General features: G+C 40.6%; 1 protein-coding gene and 1 non-coding gene across 2 annotated transcripts; one reads left to right on the forward strand and one right to left on the reverse strand.

The window, feature by feature from the left end:
- Positions 1 to 4,753: 4,753 nt before the first annotated feature.
- LOC136173366 (5-hydroxytryptamine receptor 3C-like) lies at positions 4,754 to 9,926 on the reverse strand. Its single transcript, XM_065942936.1, has 9 exons — positions 9,860 to 9,926; positions 8,375 to 8,541; positions 7,874 to 7,918; positions 7,045 to 7,154; positions 6,663 to 6,832; positions 6,179 to 6,339; positions 5,487 to 5,691; positions 5,072 to 5,287; positions 4,754 to 4,956 (listed from the first exon to the last, which is right to left on the reverse strand). Exons 1-9 carry the CDS (start codon positions 9,924 to 9,926, stop codon positions 4,754 to 4,756), a joined length of 1,344 nt encoding a protein of 447 aa, XP_065799008.1.
- A 9,723-nt stretch (positions 9,927 to 19,649) lies between these two features.
- On the forward strand, positions 19,650 to 19,785 carry LOC136173891 (small nucleolar RNA SNORA22). The gene has a single exon (XR_010664356.1). It is a non-coding gene; the product is annotated as a small nucleolar RNA SNORA22 (small nucleolar RNA).
- The last annotated feature ends 1,019 nt before the right edge of the window (positions 19,786 to 20,804 follow it).

Consider the following 20,804-nt stretch of genomic DNA (forward strand, 5'->3'; position numbering starts at 1 on the left):
GATCCTGAAGGGCGGACAAATCCTTCAGGTTTTCCTTTCAGCTTTGCATATCAACCAACTCCAGTATTCTTGCCTGGGAAATCCCAAGGACAGAGGAGCCTGGTGGGCTACAGTCCACGGAGTCACTAAGAGTCGGACATGACTTAGCAACTAAACATCAACTGCAAGGACTTGCTAATACAAGATTGCTAAAATGAGGCATTTGTAAACTAAAATTTGCACATTTCTCAGGTGTCCTCAGGATTCAAGTTAGGTACTCTACTAAGATCCCTGGGAAAGTTAAAAAGCTCCTGCCTGCAAGCAGACACCCTCATGTCAGAATTCTCTGTTTCTAGGGGGTTTTGTTATCAATGCATTAGAAGCATTGACCTGAGGTGGGTGAGCTGCTATTATTGCTTTTTGATAATGATCTGGTAGCTTTGTTTCATCATCATCTATTTGGTGTCATGTGAATTGTTTGATTTTCTCCTTCAAGGTGCTTCAATGCATATTTGCATCAAAAATAGTTTTAGCAATCCTGTATTAACAAGGCCTTGCTGCTGCTGCTGTTTATTGCCTGTTTTAAAGTGTATAGGGTGTTGTTTAATTAAAAAGACTCAAGTAAACTCATATTCTCTTATATAGTATAAACAAATCCATATGTAATTATAGCAGTAAGTTTGATGCAACTTTTAATTTTGTTCCTTTTCCATTCTATTATTATCACCAGTTCTTTTTTGAGTGAGGCATTATGTATGGATGAGTAAAATAGATTCCATGATCAATACTGTTCTAAATTCTTTGAGGAGATTATTAATGCTTACCCTCACAATCCTTAAACATTGCACAATAGTAGCAAAGTAACCAACATGGGACTCTCCCTCCAATTTCTCACCTTGCTCATCCAAAGATCCTGGCTACCTTCATCTACTTCCATAAATGTAGAGCCTGTTTATTATGCTACATCCTAACCTCTCCTGATGAATCTATCAGGATGATTTCCCAGGACACATCTCATCATTATCTCATCCTTCATTTCTTGGCTGGCACAAATGTCATTTTCTCAGAGAGACTTTCCTTGAACACTCTGTTTATTGGTGTGTCATTCCTCTGTCCTGTACCTTATTTTCTTTAGAATAGTTATCAGTGTATCGTATCATCAATGTCGTCCTGTCTCTTGAGTCTTCTCCTGTCTGTCTTATTCATTGCCATATCCCCAGCACCTAAAAATTATCTAAAATATAAGGAAGCACTAAGTAAACTAAAGATTGGTGAGTAATGGATGAGTTCTTTACTCATTCATTCATTTCACATTGCTATTATGGGGAGCAGATGACTGGAAGGTCCATAGAGGCAGAAGCTCTCATTTAATCCTGATGGCATGTTGCATGTGTTGGAGGTCTACCTGCCAGTCAACCAGTGGGGATTATCAGGTACCCCAGCCCAGTATTTTCTTCTTCAGTTGCAGCAATTGAAGCAGGGTTGCTCTTCTTCATTGCATCCCCCAACCTCCTCCATCTCAATGGGAAAGAGTCCAAGGCTCGAAACTTGTCTTAGGTGTAATGTTTGAATCCCCTTCTCCTATCAAAGAGCACTAACTGGTCTGGCTGTGAGGATTTCATATAATTAGAAATGGTGAAATCTGTGTGTGAGCTGAAGCTGTGAGTGATGTCAACATATGAGAAGCATGTAGAGCTGATAGATGGGTAGGGAGCTGAGGTCTGTGAGCCCCTGGTGAGTCATCTAAAAGTCAAGGAGGGCCAGGGGCAGACATTGATGAAAGTTGAATATATGTATCTCGGAATCAGAGAGTCTGGGAGATGACAGTGGGGAGCAGTGGAATGAGAGAATAAGCTGGAAGTGGTGAGCAAAGAGAATTTTGTGGGGTTATTTATTTTTTGGTGTTGTTTAATGCCTCTGTTGAGATATAATTTACATACCTTTAAATTCACCTACTTGAAGCACACAATTCAATGGTTTTTAGTTTATTTGTAGAGTCATGCAATCATCACCACTATCTAATTTTAGAACATTTTTTTTTATCATCCCCCAAAGGAATCCTGACTCATTAGCAGCCACTCTTCTTTCATCTACCCCTTTCCACTATAAGTCCTAGGCAACCACTAATCTACTTTCTGCCTCTATGGATTAGCATATTCTGGATGTTTCATATAAATAGGATTGTATGATAATTGGTCTTTTGTGACTGGTTTTCCTTTTACTTAGCATGTTTTCATCTATGTTGTAGCCTGTATCACATGCTTCATTTCTTTTTATGGCCAAGTAATATTCCATTGTATGGATATATAACTTCTTATTTATCCATTCTTTAGTTGATAGACACTTGGGTTGTTTCCACTTTTTGGCTATTATGAATAATGTCACTGTGAACATTTGAGTACAAGTTTTGTGTGGACATATGTTTTCATTTCTCCTGGGTATATATCTAGGAATGGAATTTCTAGATAATGTAGTAATTCTGTGTTAAACACATTGAGGAGCCGCCAAACTGTTTGCCAAAGTCTGCACTATTTGCATTCTACTGGGACTTTTTCTGACTGATGGTTTTATGAGTTTGTTCTGGACACTAGAGCCGCCTGAGTACCACCAAAATGAGTATGTTGGGATTTTGCATGGATCTCACTATTTAACTTCTGCTGCACAAACCTCTGGATCCCATGAGGCCCCCTTGTTATGCTGCTAAGTCACTTCAGTTGTGTTTGACTGTTTTTGACCCTGTAGAACATAGCCCACGAGGCTTCTCTGTCCATGGGATTCTCCAGGCAAGAATACTGGAGTGGGATTTCCTATTCCAGGGATCTTCCCAACCTAGGAAGTGAACCCATGTCTCTTATGTCTCCTGCATTGGCAGGTGGACTCTTTACCACTAGAGCTACCTAGGAAGCCCAAATTTTGGGACACAATCCTTTTCCAAAGTTAAGAACCCATCTTCTCATTGACTTTTCTTCTTTTGGCCATGACACACAGCATGTAGGATTTTAGTTCCCCGACCAGGGATCAAACCTGTGCCCCCTGCAGTGGAAGCACAGTACTCTAACCACTGGACTGCCAAGGAATTCCCCTTATCATTTGTTACGATTTTACCTAAATGTAACCCCAGAGGTGTATTGTGACCAGGCAGTCCTGTCAGGCCTCTTGTCCCTCCATCTGTTCTCGTATTCTATTCATTGCTTTCTCCACACAAAGCTTTCCTAATGTCTAGCCCAATAGTTTTAGCTCTAGCTGCACATTAGAATCTCCTGGGAAGTTTTCAAACATACCAGAGCTCATGCCAAAGCTTCTGATTTAATTGGTCTAGGGTGAAGGCTGGGTTGTAGGATTATTTGAAAATTTCCTCAGATGATTCTGACATGCAGCCAGGATTGAGAACCATTGCTCCAGCTAGAAGAGTCGTTTCTCCTCTGAACTCTATAGCAGTTTTTTCCTCTCTCTCTATCTCCTGTTGGCTGCTTTGCACATGCGGTGGGTCTTATTCCCCAACCAGGGCCACAGCAGTGAGAGCACTGAGTCCTAACCACTGGACCACCAGGGAATTCCTGCAGTTTTTCTTTAATGATGCTCAACAAAACTTTAAAAACATGTTCTACATTTCACTGAAGTTATTTACACATGTATTTTATTTCTCCAGCTATGCCACAAGCTTTTTGTGCTTCATTCTTCAAATCTCCAACAGGGTTCAGTTCAGTTCAGTCACTCAGTCGTAGCCGACTCTTTGTGACACCATGAGCTGCAGCACTCCAGACTTCCCTGTCTATCGCCAACTCCTAGAGCTCACTCAAACTCATGTGCATCGACTCGGTGATGCCATCCAACCATCTCATCCTCTGTCATCCCCTTCTCCTCCCGCCTTCAATCTTTCCCAGCATCAGGTTGTTTTCCAATGAGTCAGTTCTTCCAACAGAGTTACCCAAAGACATTTGTTTATCCCCTCACCTGGACTCAGTAAACATTCATTAAGCGCAGACCTATCCCTGAAAAAAGAACTAAAAATAGCAAGAGCTGTATGACCTTGAGCAAGTTATATAACCTCTGAACCTCTCAGAAAAGACTGGATTACAGCCAGTCTTGGAAAAGGCTGGTCTCCCACTAGCATTATCATGGAACAACGCACAGAAGCCAGGCTGGCAGGAAGTTATCTGAGGTCTTCCTTGACCACCCTCCTAAACTTGCAGCTCCCTCCCTGCATTGCCCATTCTGCTTCCCCTGATTTGCTTTTTCTCCTTGGCACTCAGCACATACTCTGTGTTTCACTACGCTTCTTTGCTGTTGGTCTCCATCCGCCCACAGTATAAGCTCCTTGTGGATAGAGATTTTTGCCAGCCTGGTTCACTGCTGTATCTTCAGAATTCAGAGTAGTGCCTAGCAGGTAGTAGATGCTCAGCAAATATTTGTTAAGCTAATAAGTAAGTATTTTAGCCTATTTTTAAAAAGAGGTTTAATCCCTGTCCTCTACTCCAGCAACATGAATTACTTTTTGGTAAATATTTGTAGTCTTTACTATAAAGCCTTTCTTTTCCAATAAAAATTATATTTCTAGCATAAACATGTATATTCTGAATTGTGCTTTGGAAATGTAATGCCACTTCTGAGAGCATCGACAGTGGTTCTGTTTAAACCCAGGGAGGGTTGGAGCAAGGATCATGGGCACATTTTGGGGACTGTTGTATGTGGACTGGAGCAGAGGAACAGGGATGGTTAGTGGAAGCCGGGAAACCTGAACACTGGGTGTTCTTGCACCATTAGAACTCTAATCCTAGGTGTTCCAGAGGACAAGGACCGTGGTGACAGAGATGGCCAAGAAGAGCAGGTAGATGCGGAAGAGCAGGTTGTCCATCATGTGGCCAAATTGCACCCACAGGTCAACGAGCTGGGCCCTTGTCAATCCTGAGCCCCCATTCAGTTCTGCCTCTTTGGGTCCCAACTCCTTCCCTCCCAGTTTTCCTGGCTCCTTCAGTCCTATGGGGAGGACAGAGATACAGCCATGAATTGGGAAGGAGACAGGATTAGAGAAATGGGAGACTGGGAAGTTGGGTCCAGTGTAGACAGGGCGAGCAGTGCAGACATCTCTTACCAGACAGGTGGGTGGATATGAGGCCCAGGCCTGTGATTTCCTTCTGGGGCACAGTAGGGCGATGTGTCGTTGGACTGGTGTGATGTAGAAGCAGGGAGTGGAGCCAGCGAGGCATGGATGGGGGCTGGATGGTGGCCAGGTGCAGCAGATAGGTGATAAAGATGGTCTCCAGCAAGCTGAGCACCATCAGGGACAGACACAGGGCAAAGTAGACACCTAGGTGGCAGGAAGGAGCACACTTGGTGAGTCAGGTCCAGAGGGACCACCAAGCCCCCCTTTCTTCTGTCTCACACCTCAAGCCTTTTCTAAAATGACTGCACCTTAGCTGCCTCAGCAAATCTAGCCAGTTCACTCTGCCTATGTTTTTTTTTTTTTTTTCATTTTTCATTTCCCAACTGTGAGGTAGGGGACATACTAATGAGGGAGGTGCCAGTGGCAGGAAGTAAGTTACTGATATTGAGCAGGAAGACGTTGTAGCCCAACAGGAGTGTCATCTTGAATGGGGCACGGTTCTCGCTTTCTGCCGGCAGGTAGAAGCTGAGGGCGTCGATGGCGACTAGAAAGCTACTGGGCACCAGGAGATTTATGACGTAGAGGGTGGGCCTGCGCCTGATGGCCACCTGGTGGGGTGGGGAGAGCAGAGAACCAGGTGAAGTTAGAACTGAAGTGAAATCAAGGGATGAGTCCAGTCCCTTCTTTTCTTTCTTTCTTTCTTTTTTTTGGTCTGCACCATGCAGCCTATTGGATCTTAGTTCCATGACCAGAGATTGAACCCACACCCCCTGCATTGGAAGTGCAGGGTTCCAACCACTGGATCACCAGGGAAGTCCTGCCCCTTCCTTCTTGATGTCCTCACTCCAACAGTAGCTCTTTGGGAGGAGCAGCTTTCATGTGACAAATAGGACTCCCCCATACCCACTGAAGAAAACCTAGGCCAGGACTGATAGGTTCAGAGATGGGGGTTGCTTTGGGGAAGGCTATGAGGGTTATGGTGCCCAGGGACTTTTTGGTCTTAGGGCAAGTGGTGAAAGGCTCTGAGACTTAGAAGGGTCTGATGAGGAAGATATGGGGGATGGAGAGTTAGGCTGGAATAATCTCTGGCCTTACATAAAACATGATCTGGTCAAAAAGACTGGTGCCCACAGACATCTTCGGGGTGGCCTTGTTGATGCCCAGGAGCTCCCACTCTCCTTGTGTGCGGACAAGGTCACGTGAGTCATCCATTATCTCCCACACTTCCTTGTCCATGCCCAGCAACATGCTTTCCTCTGCAGGGGAGACAAACACTCAGTTCACATCTGCTCAGCACCCACTTTATATTGGGATTGCAGAAATGATTCGATAACTATTTTAGTTACCTTTTCAGCTAGTCTTGTAATGTGACTTCCTTGCTGCCCAGTTGCCTCCTTTCAATTTTGGGCTTTTTCAGGAAGTTTCTAAAGTTGAACTTCTCCCCACCATCCACACACCCGCAACTAGCAAATACTCCACTATCCCCTTTTGTACATAAAAAAATGACTTGGTCCCTGAGTGTTTTTTTGTTGCCCCACTGGTTGATCTCAGTTTACCCCAGTTACTCACTTCAACTCACCTGTATAGAGAAAAGAGCTAAAGGTGAGGGTGCAGTTCTGCTGGTCAAATGGGAAGTAGAAGATGTCCAGGTTACAGATGCTGGTTACCCTCATCGGTTTGTTATACACAACACGACCATCATTAGACACATATGCAGAGAGGCTGTCTGGGGTCTGATCCACATCCATGCTAAATGGCAGAAGTGGGGGCAGGCATCTGTTTAAGTTTGGCTCTCAAGGCAAGGTTTCCCAATGCTTCTGGGGAGAAGTTGATGAGCTGTGACTGTGCTCCTCTCTGAAATAAGTTTTCAGTGACCCCACTGCATGGGTTTGCCCTGCACTGCCCTGGCCTGCTCCTTGCAGAAGAGTCTTCCCCCAGCTTTTCCCAGCCCTGATACTCACGATTCTACAATGAAAATGTCTGGGAGCCACAGGTTCTCAGCTGTTATGGCGAGTTTTTTGATATCACCACATTCTTCTGGGTCCCAGCTGATAAATGGGTGATTCCATATCTAGGACACAGGGCGCAGAGAGACGTTTATGGCTCAGACCTGAAGCTAGTTTATATCAGCATTTCATGCCCTCGAGTCCCTTAAAATATACATACATATGTCTCTATTTTTCCTAAATATATGTACTATGGGCATATGATAAAACTTCAACAACTCCAGAAAGATATAATATAAAAAAAAACTTTTTCCCTCCTTAATTCTCTCCGATTCAGTTCATCTCCCCAACTCAGTCCCATTATTAACAGTTTTTTTTACATCATTCTAGAAAAAATACATATTCCAGCATTCATTTTTATTTACCTGGATTCATACTGTGCACATTGTTATACATGTTGCTTTTTTATTTTTTTTTTAGCCACATTTCCTTTTAAACTCTGATTCCCCTTCTCTCTCTGGTGATAATGTCCCTCTTCTCTAGTTTACAAAGTCTTATTGGCTTTTTGCTTCCTGCTCAAGGGAAATCTTAAGCTGGGGTGCTGAATACATTTGAGCCTTGACGCTTATTTAGGGGTTTCCAACTATGCTGCCCTTTTTCTTCCTGCTTTTTCCATCTGAATCTCAAAGTTGATTGGCAGCCCAGAAAGCTATTTGTCACCAGCACTGGCCCCATTCTGGTTGTATTTCCTTGGACACTGTCAATTTCAACAAATGTGATTTTTGCAAACAAAGCCAGAAAAATCAGGCAAGGAGAAAGTGAGAAAAAAGCTGGGCTTACATACCAACTTTAACCACAGAAATGATGTCAGCAGCTGAAGTTGTGCATCCTGATTAAAAAAAAAAAAAATCTCCGTTCAAGATCATTAGTGCCATGAAATCAGGTCCTAGTCTACCTCTTCCCGTTGTTTCCTAAGTGGTCCCATGTGATAGTTCAGTTTTTCAATTACAAGTCTTGAAAGATAGTTCAGAAAAATTCAGGTTGCACAGAAACTGTAAGGAGAGAAAACAGCTTGGGAGCCCGTTGGGAATACGTGTGGTTTTTTTTTTTTTTTAAGTGGAATATTTCTATAAGGGCAGGATTTAAGGACAAATGTTCCCTGCAAAAATGTCACTGCAGCATTCCCTGTCATGTCTCTCCACCCCATAGAATGAACATCTAATTTGTACAAAAGCCATTCAGGTTCATTGCTCACCACTGGACAGCTATAATGTTGGACTGATAAGGTAAAGAGTTTTTGTTTTCTATTAGCAACCTATAGAAAAATATAGCAGTCAAAACTCACCACTTCCAGGATGGCAGACAGGGTGAAAGAAATGTTGATATGAGTAGGGATGCTAAAATTGATGACTGGACGGAAGTCCTTCTTGTTAAATACAGACTGGAAGACAGTGGGGTCTACCCCATGCTGGTCAAAGCCTGAGCAATTGATGGTGAAAGTGTTTGCCCTTCCTGTAGAGAATAGAGACCCTGTGAGATGGGAATAGGGCCTTTGTGTTTTCCTAAGTGAGAGGAGTGCCAGGGCTGGGACCTGAGAACCTCTCTGCAGAGAAAGAAAATGTGGACATGGGGTGGTCATGTGAACCATGCCCCCCACCCCCCCTTTTTGGGGAAGATTCCCAAAGGCCAAGTTCTTCCTGCCAGGGTTGAGGAGGATGGGCTGGTGTGGTAGGCAAATGGTGGAAGTTGATGTGGTGAGCTGAGTCAGGCACAGCCCTTTCTTCCTGTGCTTTTGGTCCCATATAAAGCCTACCCAAATCTGTATGCAAACTGCCTCTCTAGGGAGGCCTAGTCCTTCCATAGTGGTGACCCTAAAGTTTTGGCCTTTGTCTGACCATACTTTTCTTCTCTCTAGCTCTATTATGATTCTTCCTTGTACATACTGAACAAAATTCCTCTAAGATTTTGTTTCTCAATGTTCCCTTCCCACTTTCATGTTTTCTCATTTCCTGAAAGGAAAAATTTAGAGACAAACATCCTAAATGTTTGTGTGATGTCAAACATGTGGGAACTTAAGGAATGTGGCATTCAATGTGAATTTATTGACTACCTACAATGTTCTGTGCTCTGTGATCTTCTCAAACTCAGTGATTTCCTCCAAGATCTATGGGAGGCATTTTCATCGTCACCATCTTGATAAGATCTCATTAATCATCCACCATGTGACTGGTGGAGCTATACGATGAAATGTTAAAGTCCTTCTGCCCACCTCCCCTACACCCCAACCCCAGGTGACTGTGGTTATTCCTGTAACTGAGCCCAGCCTTTTCTTTCCCATGTCTTTTTTATATCTCCCCATTCCAATTATCTTATGAGGGACATCTCCAAACTAAGGAGAAACATATCTGGGGGGAAGCAAACACTGTCCTTTCCCTCCACATCACCTACCACATCTGCCAAAGCGAGGTGGGAAAGGAGTTATGTTATTGTCAGAAGGACCCAAACTACCCTGTTCATAGTTACTAATCTGGTAGAAAGGACAAGTTGAACATTATTAATATAAAGCAGTGGAATCAGAGAGGCGGTAAAATGGAAAAACAGATGATTTAGTAGATGCCTATGCAGGCAAATGAAACGGGAGCTGTGTGTTCTGATTAGTGAAATGGGTTTTTCGTCTGTTTCCCAAAGGAAACCAAAACATAGACACTACAGAGAAAAGAAATGTTTAACCCAACTCCTTTGGGTGCTTTCTAGTTCTGGGGAATGAGAGGGTTTCTGGAATTGTCCCAGAACAGTATTCCCCTCTTTCCCTGCTCTTGTCTCATCTTACCTTGAAGCAGAAGGCTGGCACTGAGGCAGAGGAGGAATCCCCCTGTAGTGGACCACCACCCTTCCATCCTCCTCTTCTGGATTCTTCTCTGGGGACTCACTAGGAACCCCAAACCCTGGAACTTAAAAGATCCTAGACCACACCTTGACTCCTGGTTTTGAATGCTGCTCCTGACAGCTGACCACTCCCTAGTGAGAGGGTGTGGCTAGAGAGGTCACAGTAGAGTGTCCTGCTTTCCCCCTGTTTAAGAATGCCTTTTGAACTCCGGGCAGAGAGAAAATTGGGCCAAGACTAGGGGAGAAGTACTTGTTTAGCTGCTTTGTCTGGATAAGTGGTCTCAAATTTGAGTTACAAGAATCTTTCAGGAAAACTGGGGAACTTGGGAGATGGGGCAGATGAAGTCATTAATAAAGGTATCATCAAGTCCTTCTGGAACAAGCTGTGCCTCAGAGAAAGTGTATGGACCATCAGGAAGGAATGAGTGTGCTCTCTTGTGGTAGGGCCACTTGCTGATTTCACAAGGCAGGAACATGTAATTATTTTGTTGCAGACCTAGAAATATATCCTTTATCCAGCTAAGGACCTTAGGGATTACTGTCAATACTGAGTTAAGAAGCTTGTTTGAGAGGTTAAGCTCCTTTTTTTGTGACATAAACCTATCAGAACTCTGTCCCTGCAGCTAGCACCATAATACAGGTTTGCATCATCCCTTGTTTGTACTATTGGAATAGCTTTTTCATAAGATTTCCTCTATCTAGTTCTCCCTAGCCTAATCCTTTATTTTGCCATTCTCCTAAAATAGAACTCTCCCACTTATCTTTCTTTTTTAATGTCTCTAAAGGCCTACAGCCCTGTTATCATCAGGTAAAGTTTGTGAGTTGAAAAATCATTTGGAGGTTTGTGTGTGTGTCTGAAAGTGCCCCAAGTGGTTCTGATTCATACTCACTTTATTGAAAACTTTGGGGTGGGCTATATTGAGTTACCACAATCAAGATATTGCTATTACTATTGATACACTCAAGATACAGAACATTAACTCCAGGATCTTTCATGTCACCCTTTCATAGCTATAAACACCTCCCTCCCCATTACTCTACAACCTATGAGAACCACTCATTTGTTCTCCATTTCTATAATTTTGTCATTTCAAGAATGTTATATAGACCAAATCATGCAGATGTAACCTTTTGGGACTGACTTTTCTCACTCAACAAAATTCTTTGGAGATTCATCCAGGTAGTTGCCTGTATCAGTACTACCCCCTTTTCACTGCTGAGCAGTTGTCCGCAGTATGGATGTCACACACTTTGTTTTTTTACCTGGTGAAGGACTTCTGAGTTTTAAGGGAAAACACTTACTTCGGACACCAAATATGTGTTTTTTTTCTTTCCCCCTCATACTGAGCCATTCTGACATTCATTATCCACAGTTAGTGCAGACCCCACAAGTAAAAGTCTCATTCCCACAAGACTGCCCCCTACTTCAGATGCCAATTACAAGCCTGGGTCTCCCACACTTCTGAACAACTGACTATAAGTTGAGGGTTCCCATAACTCTATCCTCAGGTTTGATGGTTTGCAGTAATGGCTCGCAGAACTCATGGAAACACTTGTGTTCACTGATTTATTATGAAGTATATTACAAAGGGCTTCCTTGGTGGCTCAGACAGTGAAGAGTTTGCCTGCAATGCAGGAGACCCAGATTCGATCCTTGGGTTGGGAAGATCCCCTGGAGAAGGGAATGACCACCCACCCACTCCAGTATTATTTCTTGGAGAATTCCATGGACAGAGGAGCCTGGAGAGCTACAGTCCATGGGGTAGCAAAGAATTGGACGTGACTGAGTGACTAACTTTTTAACTTTTATATAATAAAGGATACAGATAAATGACCAGATGAAAAGATATACAGGGCAAGGTTTGGAAGGGTGCTGAGTGCAGGAGCTTCTGTCTCTAAGGAATTGGGATGTGCCACCCTCCTGGCACATGGGTTTGTCAATCCAGAAACTCTTCGAACTCCATAGTTAAGGAATTTCTTACAGAAGCTTCATTACATAGGCGTGACTGATTATTAACTCATTCTGCAGCTCCTCTCCTCTTGGCAAAGCATGGGGATTGGAGCAGGAAGTTCCAAGCTTCTATGGCTTGCTCTTTCTAATGACCTGTCCCTATTCTGAAGCTATCTAGGAATCTACCAAAAGTCACCTCATGAGAATATCATCTGGGAAATTCCGAGGGATTTAGGAGTCTGTGTCAGGAACCCAGCTCAAAGACCAAATATTGAACAAAAGATGTTCCTAACACAACTATCGCTCAGGAAATTACAGTGTTAGGATCTCTATCTCAGGAACTGGGAACAGAGATCAAATATATTTTTCTTCACAGAGTTGTTTACAGTTTTTATCTATTATGCATAAAGCTGCTAGAAATATTTGTGTTCTGGTTTTTGTGTGAACATAAGTTTTCTGGGATAAATACCCAGAAGTGCAATTGCTGGATTGTTTGGTTGTTTTTGCCACTCCTCATGGTCTACAGTAGTGAAAGCCTGAAATTCTAATCACTAGGCTAGCAGGGAACTCCCTGAATATACAGTTTATTTATTTATTTGACTGTGCTGGGTCTTCGTTATGGCATGTGAACTCTTAGTTGAGACATGTGGGTTCTAGTTCCCTGACCAGGGATCGAACTCCAGCCCGCTGTGAGTGGGGCATGGAGTCTTAGCCACTGGACCACTAGGGAAGTCCCATGGGTGTAAGTTAAGTTACTTTACCTCTTTTCCTCAGTTTCTTCATCTATAAAATGGATAATAGCAATAGCTCTTATTGCATTGTTATAAGGATTAAATAAGGTCATAATTCCAAAATGCTTAGAACAGTGCTGGTACATAATAGCATGATATAAATGTTTGTTAATAATAATTTCAGAGAACACAGTCTCACTGCTACTAAATTTTGAGACATGCTTATAGTCTACCTATAGTTGATTTTTGTAAATATTCCAAATGTGCTTGCAAAGAATGTATTCTTTAGTTGTTAAGTGTAGAGTTCTGTATATTCTTATTACATCTAATTTAACTGTGTAGTTAAAGTATATTATTTTTTCAGTAATGTGTTATTACTGTGAAATATATTGAAATCTCCTATTATAATACTAGAACTGTCACTTTATCTTTGTTAATTCTTTCCAGTTTTGCTTTATATATATTTGAAGCTATTTTATTAGATGCATTCAAATTTGTAATGTTTATATCCTCCAAGTGATAAGATAAACATTTTATCTTTATGTTGAGATTCTCTTTATTCTGAATAATTGTTTATTCAGAATAATTATATTCTGAATAATTATCTATTCTGAATAATTCTCTTTATTCTGAATAATTGTTTTGTCTTAATGACAATTTTGTCTGATGTTGCTAGAACCATTCCAGCTTGCTTATAATTAGTATTTACCTTACATGTCTTTTCCTGTCTTTTACCTTTAGCTTTTCTGTGTCCTTTGGTTTTAGGTGTGTCTTTTTAAAATCCAACTAAATAAACACTAACTTAATTGTTGAGTTTAATACATTTTCATTTATTATTAACATATTTGGATTTACTTCTGCCATCTTATTCCATACTCTGCTTCTTTTTTCCCTCCTTTCTTGACTTCTTTTGGTTTCATTGAGGATTTTCTTTCCTCATTTCATTTTTCCTTCTCCAATCCTTTGTCTTTCTCTACCACTTTCAGCCTGTCTTCCAACTCATCAATTCTTTTTTATCTGTGTCTAATTGGATGGCATCACTGACTCAATGGACATGAGTTTGAGCAAGCTCCGGGAGATGGTGAAGGACAAGGAAGCCTGGCGTGCTGCAGTCCATGGGGTCACAAAGAGTCAGACACAACTGAGTGACTGAACAACAACAATTTGCTATAATTTATCCACTGTGGTTGTTAATTTTCAATAATTGTATTTTTAATTTTTCAAAATTATATTTGCTTCTTCTAATACATCTGGTTATTTTTATAGTCCTTTGCTCAGTGTACAGAATCTTTGCCTACCATAATGTTACAGTATGTTTTGCTCTATTTTTTATTTTTAATTTATTTTTTTATTAAAAGATAATTACTTCACAAAATTTTGTTTTCTGTCAAACTTCAACATGAATCAGCCATAGGTATACATATATCCCCTCCCTTTTGAACTTCCCTCCCATCTCCCTCCCCATCCCACCCCTCTAGGCTGATACAGAGCCCCTGTTTGAGTTTCCTGAGACATACAGAAAATTCCCGTTGGCTATCTATTTTACATATGGTTATGTAAGTTTCCATGTTACTCTTTCCATACATCTCACCCTCTTCTCCCCTCTCCCCATGTCCATAAGTCTATTCTCTACATCTGTTTCTCCTTTGCTGCCCTGTAAATAAGTTCTTCAGTACCATTCTTCTAGATTCCCTATATAGGTATTAGAATATGATATTTATCTTTCTCTTTCTGACTCACTTCCCTCTGTATAATAGGTTCTAGATTCATCCACCTCATCAGAACTGACGCAAATACATTCCTTTTTATGGCTGAGTAATAATCCATTGTGTATATGTACCACAACTTCTTTATCCATTCATCTGTCGATGGACATCTAGGTTGCTTCCATGTTCTAGCTATTGTAAATAGTGCTGCAGTGAACAATGGGATACATGTGTCTTTTTCACTTTCACTTTCCCCAGGGTATATTCCTAGGAGTGGGATTGCTGGATCATATGGTGATTTTATCCCTAGGTTTTTAGGGAATCTCCATACCATCTTCCACAATAGCTGTATCAATTTACACTCCCACCAACAGTGCGAGAGCATTCCCTTTTCTCCACACCCTCTCCAGCATTTATTGTTCATAGACTTTTTGGTGATGGCCATTCTGACCAGTGTGAGGTGATGTCTCATTTTAGTTTTGATTTGCATTTCTCTAATAACGAGCAGTTTTGAGCATCTTTTCATGTGTTTTTTAGCCATCTGTGTGTCTTCTTTGAAGAAATGTCTGTTTAGGTCTTTTTCCCATTTTTTGATTGGGTTGTTTGTTTTTCTGGTATTGAGTTGTATGAGCTACTTGTATATTTTGGAAATTAGTCCTTTGTCTGGAGAAGGCAATGGCAACCCACTCCAGAACTCTTGCCTGGAAAATCCCTTGGATGGAGGAGCCTGGTAGGCTGCAGTCCATGGAGTCGCAAAGAGTCGGACATGACTGAGTGATTTCACTTTCACTTTTCACTTTCATGCATTGGAGAAGGAAATGGCAACCCACTCCAGTGTTCTTGCCTGGAGAATTCCAGGGACGGCAGAGCCTGGTGGGCTGCCATCTATGGGTTCGCCCAGAGTCAGACATGACTGAAGTGACTTAGCAGCAGCGGCAGCAGTCCTTTGTCAGTCGTTTCATTTCCTGTTATTTTCTCCCACTCTGAGAACTGTCTTTTCACCTTGCTTATAGTTTCCTTTTCTGTGCAAAAGCTTTTCAGTTTAACCAGGTCCCACTTGTCTACTTTTGTTTTTATTTCCATTACTCTAGGAGGTGGGTCAAAGATGATTTATGTCATCGAGTGTTCTGCCTATGTTTTCTTCTAAGAGTTTTATAGTTTCTAGTCTTACATTTAGGTCTTTAATCCATTTTGAGTTTATCTTTTTGTATGGTGTTAGGAAGTGTTCTAATTTCATTCTTTTACATGTAGCTATCCAGTTTTCCCAGCACCATTTATTGAATAGGCTGTCTTTGCCCCATTGTATATCCTTGCCTCCTTTGTCTAAAATAAGGTGCATGGGTTTATTTCTGGGCTTTCTATCTTGTTCCATTGGCCTATATTTCTGTTTTTGTGTCAGGACCATACTGTCTTGATGACTGTAGCTTTGTGGTTTAATCTGAAGTCAGGAAGGTTGATTCTTCCAGCCTCATTCTTCTTTCTCAAGCCTGCTTTGGCTATTCGGGGTCTTTTGTTTTTCCATATGAATTGTGGAATTTTTTGTTCTAGTTCTGTGAAAAATGCCATTGGTAATTTGATAGAGATTGCATTGAATTTATAGATTGCATTTGGTAGTATAGTCATTTTCACAATATTGATTCTTCCTTCCCAGGAGCATGGGATATCTCTCCATCTATTTAAGTCATCTTTGATTTCTTTCATTAGTGTCTTATAATTTTCTGTGTACAGTTCTTTTGTCTCCTTAGGTAAGTTTAATCCTAGATATTTAATTCTTTTTGCTGCAGTGGTGAATGGGATTGATTCCTTAATTTCTCATTCTGATTTTTCATTGTTCTTATGTAGAAATGCAAGTGATTTCTGTGTATCAATTTTGTATTGTGCAACTTTTCTAAATTCACTGATTAGCTCTAGTAATTTTCTGATACTATCTTCAGGGTTTTCTATGTATAGTATCATGCCATCTGCAAACAGTGAGAGCTTTACTTCTTCTTTTCCAATCTGGATTCCCTTTATTTCCTTTTCTTCTCTGATTGCTGTGTTTTGCTCTATTTTTTTCCAGAATTTTTATAGTTTTAACTTTTATATTTATGCCTATGATAAATTTTGAGTATATTTTTGCATATGATGTAAGTGTTGATATCTATAGTCAACATATCTATTTGTTCTAGCACTATTAATTTAATAAGACTGTTCTTTCTCCACTGAATTATCTTGACTCCTTATCAAAAGTCAATTGACTAACGTGCATGGGTCTATTTATGGATACTCTAATGTGTTCCATTGATCTATGTCTATCCTTACATTGCCTCACATACTGTATATCTAAAGTAAAACTTAAAATCAGATAGTGTAATTTCTTCATCTTTGTTCTTCTTTTAAAAAATATTCACTTCAGTTCAGTCGCTCAGTTGTGTCCAACTCTTTGCGACCCCATGATTTGCAGCACGCCAGGCCCCCCTGTCCATCACCAACTCCCGGAGTTTACTCAACTCATGTCCATCAAGTCGGTGATGCCATCCAACCATCTCATCCTCTGTCGTCCCCTTCTCTTCCTGCCCCCAATCCCACCCAACATCGGGGTCTTTTCCAATGAGTCAACTCTTCACATGAGGTGGCCAAAGTACTGGAGTTTCAGCTTCAGCATCAGTCCTTCCAATGAACACCCAGGACTGATCTCCTTTAGGATGGACAGGTTGGATCTCCTTGCAGTCCAAGGGACTCTCAAGAGTCTTCTCCAACACCACAGCTCAAAAGCATTAATTTTTCGACACTCAGCTTTCTTCACAGTCCAACTCTCACATCCATACATGACCACTGGAAAAACCATAGTCTTGACTAGACAGATCTTTGTTGGCAAAGTAATGTCTCTGCTTTTTAATATGCTATCTAGGTTGGCCATAACTTTCCTTCCAAGGAGTAAGTGTCTTTTAATTTAATGGCTGCAATCACCATCTGCAGTGATTTTGGAGCCCAAAAAAATAAAGTCTGCCACTGTTTCCACTGTTTTCCCATCTATTTCCCATGAAGTGATGGGACCAGATGCCATGATCTTAGTTTTCTGAATGTTGAGCTTTAGGCCAACTTTTTCACTCTCCTCTTTTGGCATTTGCAATTCTATATATATTTTAGAATCAGCATGTCACCTCTATAGAAACAAACAAAAAAACCTGCTTTTTTTGTGAATTAAACAATGCTTAAAAAATATACAAATTTAGGGGAGACCAAGATGGTGACATAGGAGTCTCCTAAACATCCCTCCTCCCACAGACACACACACAGAGCAATTCCTTCTGAGAGAAATCCAGAAAGTAGCTGAGTGACTTCTACATGTTGGACAAATGAGGAAATATCCACATGGAAATGGGTAGGAAAAGATGGAGACATACACTCAATGTATATCAGTTCTTTCACCCAGCACAATACCATATAATCAGGAGAGAACCGTCAACTCTGGAATGAACCCTGACCTGAAGAGTTAAAGCTTTGAACCACACATCTAGTGTCTCTTAATCTGTTAATCTCCTTCTTTGTTACAAAAATGATTTAAAATATTATACCCTTTAACTGAGGATATAAAGGGAGATAAGCAAGTACAGTTAAATTACCTAGTTAAATGCATGATTGAAAACAATCTGCCAATGTTCTTTTAAAATCAGAAAGTGAGCAGTGATTTTAATCTAATGTAAGTTCAAGTCTGTTAACTCCATAAATAAGACTGCAATTACTGATCTAAAAATAATTAAAAGAAAACCTATACAACAATGAATATGAACAAAATATTGCTATTCACACATGGCTAAATCTCACAAATATAACAGAAGAAGTCAGACATAAAAGAATACATACTGTAATTCCACTTATCTAAAATCTAAAACAGACTAAACTAGTCTAGAAGTCAGGTTAATGATTACCTAAGGAGTGAATGAATGGAGCAACAACTGCTAGGGGCCTCAATGAGTGTTTTTCCAAGAGTTGTTCTATTTCTTCACTTGGGTGATGGTTATACAGGTGTGATTAATTTTAAAAATTCATTCAGTGGTACACATAAGATTTGTACACTTCTCTGTTTGTATGCTAGATTACAATAAAAAGTTTGAAAGGTTAAGGAAGAAAAACCTTTATTGTGTAAGGTTTTGGCATGCCAGCTTTCAGTTCTTAAGTTCTTAAGTGTGTTGCACTTAATATGTTAAAAGGTTGCATCAATGATTCAAAATACTGCTTAAAAGTTATTGAATACTGAAATAAGAAACTACTTTGGAGGACTAAATGTCTCAAATTGGTTAAAGTAATACATGGAAGATGGATTCCAAGTGTAAGGCTGAGTAGAGTGAAAAGAAAGTAGCCTGTGAACTCAAGATCTCTGAGACTAGGATTCCCAGCAGATCTTTTCTCAAGAAGTATGAGGAAATAGGCAAGAGTTGTGGTCTTTGGTCAGACATGGGAACTAGGTAAGCAGACAGAACTGCTGTTCCTTTGGGGTCTAGTGAATACCATGTTAGCACAGTGTGGAGCAGGTAGTAAGAGAGACCTGGGCATCGGACATGTTGTTTTGGGGTAACTTGGCAGAATTACTCAGTTTACCTTGAAGGGAAGAAACTTGAAGAATGATTTTATTTCCTAATTGCATTTTTTCTTCTGTCTGCTAAATTGCACCTTTAGAAATCCTTGTGTTTGCTCCGCAAGCTTTCTGGTGGTTCATTGAGACAGATGGCCACACAAGTTATAGAAAACCCTCTTGGTATAATTATAAAGTGCTACTTATTTTGTACAGATTCCTACCACCATTCTATATAGGTGGAAAATTAGTATCAGGAGTATTACCTCTGAATTATTAAGGATAATAAAATTGTAAAGAATCCGCCTGTAATGCAGGAGACCCCGGTTTGACTCCTGGGTTAGGAAGGTCCCCTGGAGGAGGGCATGGCACCCCCCTCCAGTATTCTTGCCTCAAGAATCCCTATGGACAGAGGAGCCTGGCAGGCTACAGTCCATGGGGTTGCAAAGAGTTGGACACAACTGAGTGACTAAGCACAGCACACACAGTAAAGGAGAAATAATAACGAAAGATGTTGGTATAAAGAAGGTGTAAGAGAAAATACAAGAGTAGTAACAGAGGAAGGTGAGAGAAAACGGTGTTGAAAGAGCAGACAGGCTTGGTTTTCAGAGAGAGAAGCAGAGAGATGAAAGAAGAGAGGGGATAAGTATAAAACATGGTACTGTCTGTAGATATTCTGGATTTCTAGAAGACAGAAGGAATCAAAGGCAGTGTTGAGATAAAATTCACAGTAAGAATGGGCAGGTATATGGGGCACCAAAACAATAAGTAAGAAGGGATTTTTCTTAGAACTGTTTAGTGAATAAAAGAAATACCGAGGTGTAGTTCCCTTGGCTTTGACCCTGTGCTAGAGTAATGTCTGTTCTTTTCCTCTGCATTGAAAGGACTATTTATCCTTTTAAATGTATTCAGAAAGTCAGCACATTATATTAATTGGAAAAAAAAAAGAAAGAAATACCGAGGGACTTCCCTGGCGGTCCAGAGGTTGACTCCACACTTCCACTGCATGCGAGGGGCGTGGGTTTGATCCCTGGTTGGTGAATTAAGATACTGTATGCCTCATGGTGTGACCAAAAAAAAAAAGACAAGAAACACTGAGATGTGAGAAGGTTGTGAGGCTATACCAGATACTGCTAATAAAAGGAGAGAGTGGGAGCTTAGAAATGGCAACCTAAGAAGTTAGAAACATATTTAAGCATTTGACGAGAATAGTATATCCAGGGCCAAAGAGTTCTTAAATTTCCAATGTGTGCTCTTAACAGAGGTTTACACTAGCAAATGGAGGAAAAGGAAATAAAGTTGTAAGTATATGTTTTTTGAAAAGGAAAGGGATATTGTAAGTCATGTGTACATCCTCTGAAATTGTGAAATACCCCTAACAGTCCTGCTGACACATCTAGGCTAGAACTTAAACTATAGCTTAAACTATTTTGCCTTATTGTCAGGTCATGTTTTAAACTGCAAGAGTCTCCTCAGCCTTAACACATGAACAGGTTGTTGCTTTGCAAAGGATATTGTCAATTAATTGGTCTTGGCACAGAAAACTTAAAGTCACCTATGTGTGAGGTAGAACTGCAAAGTTGATGTCTAGAGAAACACAAATGTGGGGATGGGAAAGGAAAAAGAAATCATGCAAAGGTGGCCTTAAGGAATTTGAAATTCCTCAAAATTATGGTGAACATTTTTCATTTTAAGTTATTAGCAAAAGTCAAGGGCAAGTTTCTGATTGAAAAACATGCTCCAAGTAATGAAAAGAAGGAAACATAAGAGAATCTACAAACAGAAATGCCATTGTTGGTGTAAAAGGACTATCTCTAAGAACAGAGATAGTTGACATATAAAAATGACTGCTAATTTTCTACAGAAGTTTTGGGAAAATAAAATAAAATATACCAAGATGGGATAAAAGGATTGCATCTAGAGCTAATAAACACTGATTCTTGGCT

The sequence above is a fragment of the Muntiacus reevesi genome, chromosome 8 (assembly GCF_963930625.1).
Source record: "Muntiacus reevesi chromosome 8, mMunRee1.1, whole genome shotgun sequence".
Lineage (NCBI taxonomy): Eukaryota > Metazoa > Chordata > Mammalia > Artiodactyla > Cervidae > Muntiacus > Muntiacus reevesi.